The 16093-nt window shown below is 39.5% G+C and overlaps 1 protein-coding gene across 7 annotated transcripts in view; it reads left to right on the top strand.

The window, feature by feature from the left end:
- Positions 1-16093, top strand: part of LOC133996953 (ephrin type-A receptor 7-like) — a 110240-nt gene that overhangs the window by 76614 nt on the left and 17533 nt on the right. For 2 of the 7 annotated variants that reach the window (XM_062436468.1, XM_062436469.1), the window contains exons 4-7: positions 4095-4219; positions 7673-7788; positions 7912-7958; positions 9276-9384. In XM_062436468.1, coding sequence (XP_062292452.1) covers positions 4095-4219; positions 7673-7788; positions 7912-7958; positions 9276-9384 — 397 coding nt within the window. Of the gene's footprint in view, positions 1-4094; positions 4220-7672; positions 7963-9243; positions 9385-15309; positions 15439-16093 lie in introns of all 7 variants that reach the window. The other 5 variants (XM_062436465.1, XM_062436466.1, XM_062436463.1 and 2 more) reach the window with 4 other exon arrangements.

Below are 16093 nucleotides of genomic sequence, written 5' to 3'. Positions count from 1 at the left end.
ACAGCGCCAAACCCAACACTACACCCACCATTTGCTGCCAGACACTCTTGTGTGTGTAGTGTTTGTTGGAGAGGTGGGCGTAGCAGCAATCATGCCTGTTTGCATGTCTTGGAAGCTATTACATCCACATAGTAACTTGCACTCAATAGCTGTATGCAAATTCTCCACAGCTACACGAAATCAAAATTTGCAATGTTAGTAGGCACATTTTGTAGGTGAGAGGTATGCACAACGGACAAGCGTGAAGCTGATGAAAAGTAGATCAAAAATCTCATCTCATTCTTTGTGATTAGTTTTTCCCAGAGGACATTTTCTAGACAGTCTGACAGGCAATAAAGTGGAAATAGCAGAAGCATGCACCTGCAATTTCAAACTCTGATGTATGTTTTCAATAATTTCATAAAATGTATGTTTTAAGAGCTAAAACTTCTTCTGGTGTCAGGAAAGGTCACTTTCATGTGGATATGAGAGCATCATTGTGTGAACTAGTGTTCATGGTGCATATGTAGTACTGCACGTTGCATGGTATACATTAATAGCATAGTTTGTGGTGATTTCCTCAAGGGTGTAGACATGTACTTTGGATGTCAGGGATTAGAAACCACTTCTTCCCTGCTGCAGAGGTGGAAACACCTTTACGCAGTGTATTACTTTGTTATCCGTGCATGTGCACCTATAGAAAAATTGTCCATGCTTGTTTTTTTGCGTGTGTGATTGAGCTGTGATGTGATCTGGGGTTTGGAGGCAACAGTCCTATGCATAATTCAGCATGCAAGGAAGGGAAGAATAGCAAACAATAGCCTGCAGTTGTAGACAGGGAGATCAGGTTGACACTGTGTTGGTTTGGTTTAGTATGTTAACATGAGTTTCTCTTTTGTGTTAGGGTGGCACAGACTAGGTTAGATCATGCACTCTTTCTTTTTTGTTTCGCTGTATCTTTTCTCATCAGTTTGTCTTTGTCCACCTGCACGTCTCACATGAACCTTTCTCTTTCCCCAATTAAACATTTTGTCTTTGCTGTACATCTAACCAATGTGTTCATACTTTCAAAATGCCACTAATTGGCATAATTATGTTTACATGATTAAATTGATTTTTCTGGCATCTCAATGTCCATGATATCGTAATTATTTAAACATTTTTTTCACACCCAGTTAATATGAACCTGAAAGATAAACTTCAGTATGTTCAGAGCAAATCAAACATAATAGTGCCATCTCAAATTAAACAGTTATCTCCTGAGATTGTATTTCATCCACCATTGCAATATATCAGGCTCATTTAAGTGTCACTGTAGTGTTATTTGAACACCTCATGTTATAAAGCTGAACTAATGAGGTGGAGTGATTTACTTTAATATTTGTACTATTTCTCCAAGCAGTGTTTCCACTGATGCTTACATTAAGAGCTTAATTTATGTGATTAAATATGGCTTCCAGACATGTTTAAACCATATAGAAATATTTTGCATTATAATTTGTGCTTAATCGGGTGTTTAAAAAAGTTAAATTACTTTTTAAAGATTATTGTAATAATATTTACTCCTTTTACCTCATCGAAATATCCTAATCTACATATATGCAAACCTTGTTCTTTTCAAAGGTTTAACTACTTTACACAAGATGTCTCCTCCTTCACTGAAAAGTCCATCCTTGGTGCGTGCTCTAAAAGTTTGAAGCTTCCACATTCCACATGCAATTAAGTTGCATAATGGACCACAATTAGCTTACAAACTCATTATGATGTCTTTCTCCCTTCAGCAGATGAATGTGAAAACTGCCTTCAAGTGTCAAACTCTGAAAATACATCATTCTGCACAGTGAAGCTTAGACATTCAAGTGAAGTCAAAATAGGAAAAGCTTCAAAGTTAGGAAATGCACAAAAAAGCACAGTCAAAATGGGCAATAGGTCAGCTTTTGGAATTAATTCAATAAGGTGTTGTTAATGACATCATACAGTAGTAATTGCTGTGAATTATTAATTACAACTTCAATGGCCTAATGGCACTGAATCAACTTGAATTGTGATTTTTTTTTTATGAAAAAGGTTATGTTGAATCATTAATCTGTTTAATGTATATTCAGATTTTTAACAAGCCGGCATAATGACAGGGCTGCATTCGTACTGTGCATAATTTGTGAGACAATCGCACACAAACAAACACACACACACACACACACATGAAAATTATACAGTTTGAATGTCCTTCCTCCTCCTGTCTGCCTGATTGGGCAGACATAAAATGCAAGAATAGTTTCTGCACTCACTGGCCAACTGATATGCACAAACACACACATACGGCTACACACCCATCTTTCCTCCATGATACGAAAAGTCACAGAAGTCACCATGAATAATGGATAATACCTGTGTTTTCAGAGACATCAAAAAACAGACAGATGGAGATGGACAGTAAGAGAGAGAGAGAGAGAGAGAGAGAGATACAGACAGATCGAGTGTGTCTTTGATCCACTGTCTAAAATGACTATTATCTTCCTGAAGAGAAGAAAGAACTGCACAGATGTGTGTGTGTGTGTGTGTGTGTGTGTGTGTGTGTGTGTGTGTGTGTGTGTGTGTGTGTGTGTGTGTGTGTGTGCGTGTGTGCGTGTGTGCGTGTGTGCGTGTGTGCGTGTGATGTTGTGTATTTACACAGCTTTGCTCATGTGTAAGTGACAGGCAGAACATATTCATTAGTATGGCCGTTTTTCATTGAGGAAAAGAGATGAAGTGTTGGTGAATGGTCAAAAAAAAGAGATGGGCAAGAAGTGAGGAGAGCACAAAAGAAGGGCAAGTTAACTGATGGGGAGAGAATGAGAAAGAGAGAAAAACAGATGATAAACAGGAATAGAATCATGGACAGAAAGAAATAGCAGGAAATAAGGAAAGGGACTAAATCATCATGTGTCTGTGAAAAGATGGTGCTGAAAGGCATTTAAGTTAATGAAAAACAGCACTAATTATCACTCAGTACAAAAGAGATGACAGAAAACACCCCTTACAGTCCTCTGCCACTAAAGCTAACCCTAATGGCCTTAATGGCACTGCTCCTCCCACACATAAAGGCCGTTTGACTTAGCTAACTGCACCCCTTACATTTTTCTTAGTCTTTTTGAGTGACAGCCCATTTTGCTACTTCATTAAACATGGCATAATTAGCACTTAAGCAAGAGTGGGTGGTGCTTACTGATTATCATACTATGTGCTGTCTGTCATTTGTTGACAGAGAAACAAATAACTGGTCTTACGGAGTAATGATATTGTTTGCTTTGCGATTCACTGTCATTGCACACTGCCTCTAAATTTGGAAAACACCGTTTTGTCTTCCGTTTTGTTCCCTTTCATAATCAAGAAGAGAAGAAATATCTGTCAGGATAAATTTCACTGCCACCCTCTTAGATTGAGTCAGAAAAAGTTCTGAGGTCACTTTAGTTGAGAGACTCTGGGAGGAAACGAGGAGTTCAGATTTGGAGCGTCTCCAGTCATTAGCCTTGTGTCGATACAGACTTGCCAGTCAATCCATATCTGTAGTGATCTGTTTTCAGTCCCAATGTACCGACCCAGGCTCTGCTCAATACAACACACACATGCACAGTCAAAGACAAAGTTACGTATGCAGTGTTTTTCCATTCATGGGACTTTGAGTCCAATGAAGTTGTCGTCTCTGACACGTCTCAGGTCTCTGCACTTGAATAATTAATCCATTACCACTCCTACCCACTTCTGTGCTGTTTCTTTCTCTCTCTTTGTTCCTTTCCTTATAAGAGATCATTGTTGGACTTTTCCGCCTGTTTTTTTAAGGCCCACAGTACTATTGCTTTCTCGCTTCATATCTGAAAACACTTTAGGGTATACTGAGTATATCAGTGCCTGGTTTCTGGTAAAGTCCACCCAGTAAGAGAATTCACTATACAGTATTCCTCTGTTGACCTTTGCCTGCACAGTCAAGCTCTGTGAAAACTGGAAATATCAGAATAAATATTGTTTCTGAGTTCTTTGAGAAAAGTCCTGAAACTATTATGTGCATATTGAATGAGACTGGAATTCCCAAACTTACCTCTCCGTTCTTCTCTGTCTTCTCCTCTTTCTTTCTGTAGCACCCTCTCTAATCAGTGAGCTGCGAGCAGAGAAGATTGAGCAGAAGAGCATAACCTTGGTGTGGAGGGAGCCTTCCTACCCAAACAGCAGCAGGACTGAATATGAGGTCAAATACTATGAGAAGGTAAATACACTGTTATATCATCATCTGTCTTGTCATTGTTCTTCACTGTTGCTATTATTTTCTGTTATATCTACGTCACTCATCAAACTTACATATATACGTACTTATTTAAATACTGTAGCTATTTTTTCTCCACTTAAGGCCTGGTCATGACAGCATACCGTATTCTCGCAACATCGCAGTAAATCCATGCAAAAAGTTTAGCTTTGATCCCCATATTTGGATATTGACAAATAGCAAGCCGTCATCAAGTGCCAACCTTTTAGTGGATGGAGCATAGCAATATCCCTGGAGTAGTGCCACGTGGTGTAGCCATAGTGGCCAAACGTTCACCTCATAACGCACACTGGCCCAAAAAGTGTTTTTTTCTCGCACACAATCATTGGAAAATATGCAGCTGTAAAAAGTAAATGACATCACTCCCCCATGAAATGATGCGTTTTATTTTCAGAATTTGAGCCATTTAATCCAAAAACATTTGGAAAGTCTAGAAGAGCTGCACAATTAAATTATTTTATCCCCATTTAAGTGCCAACCAGAAGTTGGCCAGTTGAAGTCCCTAGTGATATGAACCCAACAATCAGGAAGCACCGGCAACATCCGGGTAATGTCTTTACAACAGGAAGCCAATTTTTTGGCTGCGTGCACCACTGAATAACTTTCATTGGAATGAGCAGGGTGCCATCTTTCAGTCCTGTATTCAGTTTTTCTTAATACAGCCATGGCACAGAGACCAGTGAAGTACAAAATGGAGCAAGCTATTGTAGTTTATTAGTTGTGCTGCACCATTCACTTTTATTAAACCTCCTCAATCAGAGAAACTGTTCCACAAAAGAGGTTTACATGCGAGATGAGTCAATGATACAAATACGAGTGCAAAATGAATAAACCCTAACCCTTTGTGAAGTTATTGTTAGTTTAGCGACACTAAACTAACAAACTAACTAACTGACCATTCGCAAGCTTGTTAGCTTAGAGAGCTGTATTTTCCCTCTTCACTGACTTTATTGAGTGAAATGAAACTGAATTAAAATCCAGGGGGAGGTAAACAGAACAGTAAAGAGAAAATAGAACCTTCGGGAGCTATTGTGGCTGACTAGCAGTTAACGCTCAATTAGCTTTTAGCTCACCAGCTCCAGCAATTCACAAACTAGCCCTGTTTGTAGTCACTTCACAACTGGTCTTCCAGCCCTATCTTTTTCATATTGTCATGTAAATATCACTTTTGTGGCATAACAGCTTCTTTTACTGCTCAGCACGGCTAGGAAGCTGTAGGGAACCTTTCATTTGTTGTTTGTCAAGCTCCATGTTAGGTATATAATAAAAGTAAGTAAATATAGCCTTTTAAAAAAATTGTATCAGTATCTTCCTCAAAAATTTAGTAAACACCCCGAGATTCAACATATCAATGTACCATGCTAGTTTCCTAGCATAAACCAACAATGGTGGTGAGAATAGAAACTTATCACAAAGTCAGCTGAGGAAAGTAATATATTGATGGTTATTGTGCAACTTTGGTGGAAATCAGAGATGATGTTTATACATCCCTTTCCACTTGATTAAATCCTTGTCTTGAACTATAAATCATGAAGATATTGTTCAAAAATCATGTATTTTATAGTGCATTTTAAAGGCAGATGATGCATAAACTTGAGTCTTTATTGCTGTCACATTTTCTTTTGCTTTTATTGATAACCACTGTAATTTCATCCGCCTTATCACACTCATTTAACATAGCACTTAGTCAGATTGTGTCTACGCCGAAAACCGTCATCAGTCTTCACAGTAAATCTGTCATGCCCGTAAACCACAGCTGTCATGCTCTAGCTTCTCCATTTTCATACGCTGTATTTTCTAGCATTGCCAGGTCTTTGTATTTGGCAGTGTCACACTCTCACCCATTTTCACACCTCCTTCTCTTCTCTATGTTTCACCATATTTAATAAAGCCCCGCTCCTTACTGCTCTACTCCCACATCTTCAGAAAAAAAAGAAAAGATTCAGTGGAAAGAAATGAGAAAAGGGAAGAGATAACAGGGAATTTTGAAAGAATGAGATGCTTCTGTGATGGTCGATGCAGAGAAAAGGTTAGAGAGTTGAGTATTAGGGACAGATAAAGAGAAGATGAGAGAAATGGTGATAGAAATGATGGAAGATGCTTTGAGGGACTAGAAGCAAAAAGAAGGGAACAGATGAGGTAGAGTGTAAGGGATAGATAGAGTAACTGAGGGTGAGACAGGAAAATTGTTAAAGGCCATGAAATGAAATGGCAATATAACTACACTGAAACAGAGCTGATTTGAAGTAGATAATATGGCTTTGCTTGGTCAGTGTATTGCCTTTTTATCAAGATGCAACCTTATAGTGTGGGTCCACATAATTCTTACTGATATCTTAAAATATGAGCTATTTCATCTGAATAACAACTAACTCATTGTTGACTATTAATAGTTACTACTTATGAGCAGTAATGACTTTAATGAGTTTATTCAAAACTTGCTTTTACAAATATTACAAAGTGTCCTCTCCATGTTTGCTTCTTCTTTATCCTCGCTCTTCTCTTCATCTCTCCTCTGTCACATATTAGCTCACTCCACAGGAGTCAGTCATTATACAGTAGCTGCCACTCTTTTTTCTCAGTTAATCTCTCTTTCTTTCGCTCTGCCTGTGTCCCTCTCTCTGTCTTTTTCCATCCTCATTCCCTCGTCACGCAATTCTATTCTTGGGCTTACAGTAATGAAAAAGCCATATCCCCATTACCTCATGCAAGTAGCGATGTGCACACATGACAACACTCAAAAGCTATACTCGCTTTACCTCTTTATACGCTCGTATGGAAATCAGTTTTATGATCACAGCTATTATACAAGCTCAATTTGAATGATCTTATTGACATGCAGAGGAAGTGCATGCATAGATACAATTAGGACTATTTGTTGAAACAAGGCAGAGATTGCATCAAACAGGCAAAAACAAACATATCAGACAACAAGTGGCGTAATTATGGTAATGTATGTCACCTACTCACTGCACCCAATGTGCCCACTTGTTCATAGTGTGACTCATTCTCACAGATGGAAACAGATGAGCACCATAGAAAATATTATGATTATTATTTTCTGAAGATTTCACAAATGATTGGATTCATTCATTCATTGCTATCTGGACTTGATTATTTTCATTATAGTTTGATACTACTCCATTGAGAGCAGGTCCAACTCCTTGAAACTGTGTCACTTTAAGACTCCGTCTGACTCTTTGGAACACTCAATAACTGAAACGTAACCAAAGCTCTTGATTTGGTTACAAAATTGTCTCGCATGTCTCAAGCATTACAAACTGTGCCTTGGAAAGAACAAGGCATCTCACAAATGGATTCCTCCTACTCGTCTCACTCCTCCTGCTTCTCTCTGCCTTTGTTTTCTGTCTCTCACTTCGCTTCCTGTCTCCACAGGAACAAAAGGATCAGAGTTATTCTACTGTGAAGACTGCCGCCACACGGATCAGTGTCAGCAACCTCAAACCTGGCACCACATATGTCTTCCTCATCCGCCCGATCTCCACGCCAGCGCCCTCCTCATCCCTGTCCTCCTCGCCTCTCTCATCCTCCTCTTCTTCATCTTCTGCCTCATCTTCTTCATCATCATCATCATCATCATCGTCCTCATCCTCCTCCTCCCCGCCACCCATCGACTATGGAGCATACAGTGCCCCCCTGGAGCTGCAGACACTTGGCGAGTGTGAGTAGCCGTTTTACGCCCCCCCCCCCTTCTCCTCCTCACTTTTTCTCCTTTCTCCTCACTCGCTCCTCTCAGCACCACCAGGCAGATTGAGATAGGGGGTATGTGTAGGCACCTGGCCAGCCCACACAATGAGGCATGCTGCTAGAGTGAGAAGGAGAGGGAGAGGAGATGTGGCTGTGTCTGAGATATGTGTGAATATTCAACATTTTACCAGTAAGCTGTGAAATGGTTCTTCTTTGTGAAAGTTGATACCACATCTCTTGTTCCACCTCATTTGGGATTCTATGTGTTTTATGCCTTGTAGTTCTCATGAATTCTTTGTTTTTGAATCTTTAATTTCATCCAGAATAGGGATTTGATAAGCATTCATAATATAACAGTGCTGAGCTGCTTCACATCATTAGGTATCGCAGAACGATTTTTAATAATTAGTAATTATCATTAACCCTAATCACATGATTATGGTATTTATCTGTCAGAAGAATTGTGCGTTAGACAAATGGATCTATTTGTAGGTGGATTTTAAACAAACTGTTACAATTGTCCACCTGCCAATTCTTCCACAGATGGGGGAAAACAACTTTTTTAATGAATGAAGATTAATGATCATTTTTATGAACATAAGTAATGGCTATTGAATGCTTAGTTCTGACTGAGGACAATGTACTACACAGTTTCTGTATGGGTATCTCACAGAAGTCACAGATCCACACTGTTACGGGGAAAATGTTTAACACACAGTACATTTTCTTAGCAGCCTACAAGCAGACAAAAACGACATCAAGTGAGAAAGTTCCCCTTTATTAAAGTAAATACAAATCATGTTAAATCCGACATGTTGCAGGATTCTTTCTTCACTGCTGCTACAGAAGATCATGTGATGTGATGGAAAGGTCCAGTATAACTATCAAAAGGATGCAGAGATTAGACTGTTCTGCAGTTTTGTAGCAACAAAAAGCACATTTTTGCCTTACTGAAACACACAGTGACGTATTGTTTCTGGTATTCTGAGTTAGTTCACTGAAGCAGCTATATTAATAATGCTGGCGAGATTGTGTCTTTTTAATATAAGAAAATGTCAAGTTACCCTCCACTCTGTCGATAAAATTAATCCGGGCCTCATCACCTGACTATTTGCTCTCATCTCCTGTTCTTGTTTACATGTAATATACTGTAGTTAAATTTATGAGCCTGGCATGGCAGTGTGTTAAATCGTATATATTTATAGTGTGATGATGAGCATGTCCTTTGCCTGCATGTGTAAAGGTGTGTTTTTGTTCAGAAGCATGTTAATTTCTTTATTTGCATTTCCAGTGGCGTTGGCGTCCAGCGAGCAGAGCCCAGTGGTGATCATTGTCGTCGTGTCTGTGGCTGCCCTCATCATGCTGCTCTCCATGGGAGTTGGACTGCTCATCTGGAGGAGGTAGATATGCGTACACGGGCATGTGTACAAATAATTAATTCACTATCCACTATACATCCTGTCATCCTCAGCTTTTAATACCCCGAGCATGTTACACAAACATACACTGACATGCACATGTGTACAAACACTCAATCATAGACTCAACTGCAGATTTCAGTCAACTATCACACGCTCCACCATTCTAATCCAGATTACAGTAATCCAATGATAAGAGGAGTCCTTCTATGAAAGGAATGTGCAATGATGTTGAGAGAATGTCGGAAATTACACGATCACCAGTTCCACTCTGTGTCGTTTTAACATGCAACATAAAGAAGTCAGCTAGATAATGGGGCTGTCTGCGTCAAGGGGGAAACGTTGGCAGGGTCAAAACCTTGTTTGATCTTTTTTTCGGGCGGGGTGGGGTTCACATTTCTTAGCTGTCTAATTAGTTTTCACATTGAGAAGTGGGAAACAGTAAAGAGATGAAAAAGAGGTTAAAGCTGTGTCACTTGCGTAATAGCTGACTCGGTTAACTCAGACCAATCGCTTCATCACTTCGGCAAAGTCCAACACCATTTTGTGCTTTTCATAATTAAAGTGGACAGTTCCAATTTGTTATTTCACCAATTAAAAAAAAGATCTAAAGATGACTACTACAGGTGTTTAACTCAAAGCAACTGGATGGACTTTCAGGTGGCCACTACTGCTATGACCTAATTTCCCTGCATACCTACTGAGTCTTATTAGATCAAAATCCTTTGAACTGAGTTTTGTGGTAGCAGGAAGAAGCCATTCAGACTGCAGCAATCTGTATGAGATGCTTTATTTCTTTATTTCTTTATTTTCATAATAAGGTTTAAAGTAGCAACCTAGAACATGAAATACTGAGTTAATATGGGTCAATTTTAAAAGTGCAGTTCATGAATTGTCATGTGACCCCTACATCGCTAAATTCAACACATTGCTGTTGGACTATGACTGCGAAAACATGTCAGAAGTCAAACATTTACTCAGTGTTTTATTATTTAAAAAATATGAGCAACGTGAACCCTTTTACTAATTAATAGTAAAAAAAAATGTATTGTATAGAGATTGAATCATTATGTACTGTATCAATTGGCTATTAAGTCTTGTTAAAAAAATAACTTTTGAATTAACTATGTACTTTTATCAAGACCAAATGTGTATTTTATTAGAAGAAAAGCTGAATAGCTATAAAAGCTATAAAGTTTTATATGAGTTAAGTGAACCTGATAGATACAAATCATTGTTAACTCCTTTGGTTACACTTTGAGAGTCTTGAAAGTTAACTAAAGTGACTTCTTTAATACCTTGTGACAAGCTTCCACTTAAGTAGCACTCAAACACAATGAATCAACTAACTACTCATTCTACACAATACCGCTATTCTGTATCATTTCAGGCAAGTTAACGCATGTGTAATTGACTTATTTATTGCACTCCTATTTATTGCAGTATATCTTGCCATATACTAGCATGTTGTATTCAGCCGAGCAGATAAGTGGGGAGGGGTGTGTGGGGGTGTGCATTTTCTGCTTGCCGTTCCAACCACTTTGCTCTTTGACTCCTATCCAATTCTATATTCTGCCAGCTCGCCTCACACACGCCCACACAGAAAAACACGCACTGACAGAGTTGCTACTGTATACACCATCACACATGCAAGCAGATGAGTAGGGAGCATATCTACACCCACACAGTTACACACATGCACATACGGCCCGAAAAGCAATTGTTTTTGTGCTACTTCTTTTGGTTGGACTGCAACAACGGGGTTAGCCCTGTTAACCCAAATGTCTGTGACTGAGTGACTGACTGACTTAGTGATGATTTAACTTCATCTCTCGCCTTGGCCAGTTGTCACCATGTGTCACTTCCTGTATCCGTTGTAAAATATATACCAGGTTTTGACCTAGTCTTGTTTTCATTTCATTTGGCTGCCGTTTAACTGATATCCACCCATGGAGATATTCAAATAGATTGTGGAAGCATTGATTTGCATAGTTTGTGTGAATTCTCTTTGTCTTCTCTCTGCAAACAAACAGACACAAAGATATCCATCAGAGTCGTCCGTTAGCCAGATAAAGTAAAACAGGTCTTTTGCACAGCTGTAGCTACCTGTATACAGAAAGGATTGTGATAGAGAAACCAGCAGACCAGTTCAGATACACACAAACAGTGCAATGATGGAGTCAACCAGGTGTAGAAATGGGCTCTATTCACTCACAACAGCAGCATACACACTGATGCTGTCAGTCAAACACCCATAAAGAAAGATATGGGAGAGGCGTGGATATAGACATACACACAAACTCACCCACACACAGCCTTGGTCTCATTTTAAGCACAAATGCTGCTGTAGTATATGTGTGTACTTCTCAGTGCACTCATATACATTCTTGCTTTGAGAAAAAACAGCTTCATCCCCTTGTGTGCAGCCCAGGATTGAATAATAATGCTTATCTTTCTCTCTTTTATTTCCATCACTGCATTCATTGAAAGTGGTCTCCATTGTTCATCGCTGCTGGACCATTAACTTGCTCTTCATGTTTTGCATAGAGACAAAGAGGGGGAATGGCTTGATGCCTCAATTACCATGCTCTCGTTGTTTGCAAAGACAGCCAGCTCCCGGCTATAGCTGGAGGGTCTCAGTTACATCTTTCTGCCCGCTCACACAGACACATGCAAATTAGTCCTACTGCACACACATGAGGGCACGGAGGCAGGCGTTCGCACGCATTGGAGGCACGCATTACTTTTATGGATATGCACAGGGATACTTTGCACGCCCCTGAAAGCCACTTAATCGGAAAATCTGGCTTAATTTCTCACTATTATTGTAAAGTATGTGTCAGCAGCTCTAGAATGTGTGCATGGATTAGGTGTCCCTCTTCTTAACTAATTCTGTCCCTGTAGCTCTAAAGTCCAAAACAAACACGCAGATTACTTTCCTGTTGTTTAAATGTAAAGACAGGCAGTAGCATGGGTGGATTTGCCACACCGCAACAGAATTCATTACCCTCCTAATTAGGATACTTGCAGGTAGATGATACAAAAAAGGTAGGGGCAACATTTTTTTTCTGATTTGCTCCATGAATTGGTGCCCCCAGCATCTGTACTCACTTCTTCATTTATTCGGTGATGTGTTTTTCCCGCGTATCTTAGCTGTCACAGTGGATGAGGTGAAAATTATTGAGGTATAACAAAATCTAGACTTCTACAAGGTTCATTCTCTTCACATTTTTTGGTGAATTATAGCTTGACAGATTGGCTCCTTGAATTAGTTGTAAGTGGAAAATAAAAAAGCCCACAATGCATTCAGTGTAGCATTCCTAGTTCATGTTTTATGTTGTATTGTGTTTCATGCTATACTGTGTGATCCTGTTAACGTGCCACACTGCTGCATTGCCGCGAAACACACCGGCATGTCTGCACCTTATGTGACTTGCTGTTGTCTGGCCAGTGTTTTATGGACTTAAAGTCTCCCTCGCTGTCGTTGTAGTCATTTGGAGCTGTGACGTACGTAGAAAACTAATCAGAATTCTCAGTAAGAATGATGTGGGGAAAGAACTGATGGGGGGGGAAAAATGAATGAATACATTGTATTTTCCTCTCTTTGAGTCCTCAACACCCTATCTAACTCTATCCTGTCAGTCGCACACACACACACACACACACACACACACGCACGCACGCACGCACGCACACACACACACACACACACACACACACACACACACACACACACACAGACATTGGTGCCTGACAGAGTTTGATAGAACCACAGTTCCAGGGCATTGCCCAAACATTCTCCAGGAAGCCCAGGCTTGACTGGTCAGTGCAGAGATTGTTTACCCTTCACTGACCACACCGGCTTGCGTGCGTGTGCGTCTTGGGACTGAGTGTGTGAGTATGTCTATGTCTGGTGAGTGAGTAACAAGGTATCATGAACAGGAGATGGAAAAGAGATCAAGAAGGAAAGGAATGAGCAGGAATTAAAGCAGAGAGGGTCATTTCATGGGGCCATTGACTCTCGGTGACAAAAAGTGGGATTTGAAGGGGAAAAAATGAGAGAAGGAAGAGACGAGTAGGCCAAGAGAAAAGGTCTTAAGCACGGCAGTGTAGTGTGCTGTGTGTCATGTACAGATCAGTGCTTTCATGACTCAAATCAGACACAGATGTCTTCCATTTTAAATGTAAAACTTGTCATTCTAAAGTGTTCTTTGTCAGTATTGGAAATACAGCATATGGCCATTTCATTTTATATCAGCATTACCTTGATTGCAAGTTTGGAATAGTTAATTATTCTTAACCTTAGCTTAAAAATATAATTTCTTTAAGGTTTGTTTGCGACACAGTTTTGGAAAAAAACTACTCACATTGTCAGGGATCACCCCAGTGTAGATTTATAAAGAACAGTTCTCAGTAATACAAGAAAATAAACGTGTCAGTAATTTGAATCTTATAAACAAGAGACGTTGTAATGGATGAAATTTTAAGTGGCTTCATGAAATTCCCTAATTTTCCGTGTATTTTGCTGCACATAAGTCTGTGCTGGCCCAATTCCTCTCTGCTTCACTTTACCTGTCAGCTAGGATTATATTTCTACTCCAACAGCCATTATTCATGTTATTTCCATAACTGCACTTTATTTTAGAAGAGAATTCATGTACGGAGAGGAAAGAGCAGGCAGTGAATAGACTAAATTTACATGGCATCTGTTCCCTTTTTCTGCTTTTAAAGCTCTCCCCTGAAAATACGAGTGTGAGTGAGCTGTATGATAATTCACTTGAAACTGCCATTGAGATGCTTTTAAATACAGTGGGACCAATGATCATTTTCTCAACCAAAATCATGATTCCTTTGTGTTTACAGCCGTTACCATCATGATTATAATGTCATGTGTAGACGACATGCTGATTCTTGAGAATACAAAAAAAGCCTTGCTCTAAAGCTTTATTTCACAATAATTATGACACCAAAACAATACTCTAGTGAATTAGAGCACTTCAAGTTAGTCAATTTTGCACATTCAGAGGAGATTTCAACTTAAATGGCTCTCTTTTAAAAGAAAGTTCCCATGGGAAAGATTCTGGATTTATTTCCTGATGCCAACGAAACACATTCCCCTTACATAGTTATGAACATAGTCACATAGTATGAACTATGTTAGTAAAAACTTGCCGAAATGTTTTCACAAGAGGGATTTCTTGACAAAGGGCAACAGTGAGCAGAATTCTTGTCAAAGTTTAAAGGCTCAGTTCATGCAGACAACAACAAAATTAAGTCCCCAATCAACGCGCTATTAACTCATATTTTAATGCTAAAAACTACGTATTTACATATAAGATTTACATCTCAGTAAGGAATGAATTTACTTTGAGCTGAGAGCCACGGACAGACATTTTGTGTTCATCATTTATGACAAAATTGTTCAGTTTAGTCCTCATTAATTGCATTAAGTCATTCAAAGTGACTAAGAATAAGATGTAAATCATTGCCAAAATTAACATTTGATTGGGCTGAGCTGAAAGTGACAGAATTTGGCAAGAATTTTCAGTGTTTTGGCATCCAAATATTTATTTCTGCCTGTAGTTTAGTGACAGCCATCTGGTTCCTCTGAAGTGTGAAAATTTAAAAATTGGTACAGAATTCTAGTATAAAATTGGGACAGTTTTGGGACACATTAAAATGCTGGATAAATTTCATCACATTTTCATAGGATTGGTTATCCATTATTATTTTATCATTTTTGTATGTTTGGCAAAATGATTTGGCAGCATCAAGCATATTTCAGAAATCAGAAAAGAGGAATCCATCAGTCCATCAAGTTGTGTTGACTCTTTTAAAGTAATGAACAGAGCCAGGATTGACATTGGCACCCCCCCACCACCCCCCACCCCTTTTTTTTCTTCCCAGCAGCGTCTGCTCGAGCTCCTCCAATGTTACTCCTGCTAACGTGGTGCTGCTCTCGACCTCCTTCTCCACTCTTCCTCCTCCTCCTCCTCTTCTCTCTCCTCTTCCTCCCTTCACACAGCTGATGCCCAGGTACACTGGCATGTCTGCACCCCCCCATCCTCCATTACCCCCTCCTCCTCTTTTCTTTCTCCCATCCTTTTTTATGCTCCTCTCATTTCCTCCCTGTTGTCCTGCCATCGCTTCTATCCTTCTGTGGTTCCTTTTCTTCTTCCTCCAGCTTTCCTCTGTTGAATTCATGCCCCAAAAGAAGCCACCATCTAAAAAGAACTACTTTGCATCTGCTATTTCATTTTTGTCACATCTGTGACATTTCAAAAGTAATGGAAAAGGAATCAAGTCATGCAACTTTGCCTCCATGCAGCCTCGCCAATTATTCTTATTTCCTGTCTCTGAGGCTTAGTTGCCCCCTTGTCTCCCTCACTTCCTATATTCCATAATCATTTGACTTTTCCTCTTAAATCATATATTCATGTGCTTTCAATTGGTGTTTTGCTCATTTGCCTCTTGTCGTTCCCTTAACTCATCAGTCCTTGTATAAGAAGTTTTCTGTCATTGCCTTGCCTCCCTAATTTTAATCTTTTTCAGACATTCTTGCCCTGTACTCCAGACAACCATCCTTTTTGCCTCTCCTTCCTATTCTCCTTGCTCCTTTACTCTCACCCCTGTACTTTACGGGCCGTGCTGTGTGCCTTTTCAACTAAATCTCCTTCCTTGCATACCCTTC

Source organism: Scomber scombrus, chromosome 16 (genome assembly GCF_963691925.1).
Source record: "Scomber scombrus chromosome 16, fScoSco1.1, whole genome shotgun sequence".
NCBI classification, from domain to species: Eukaryota; Metazoa; Chordata; class Actinopteri; order Scombriformes; family Scombridae; genus Scomber; species Scomber scombrus.
The sequence above is the reverse complement of the archived record's forward strand: the minus strand, read 5'-3'. Positions and strand labels throughout refer to the sequence as shown.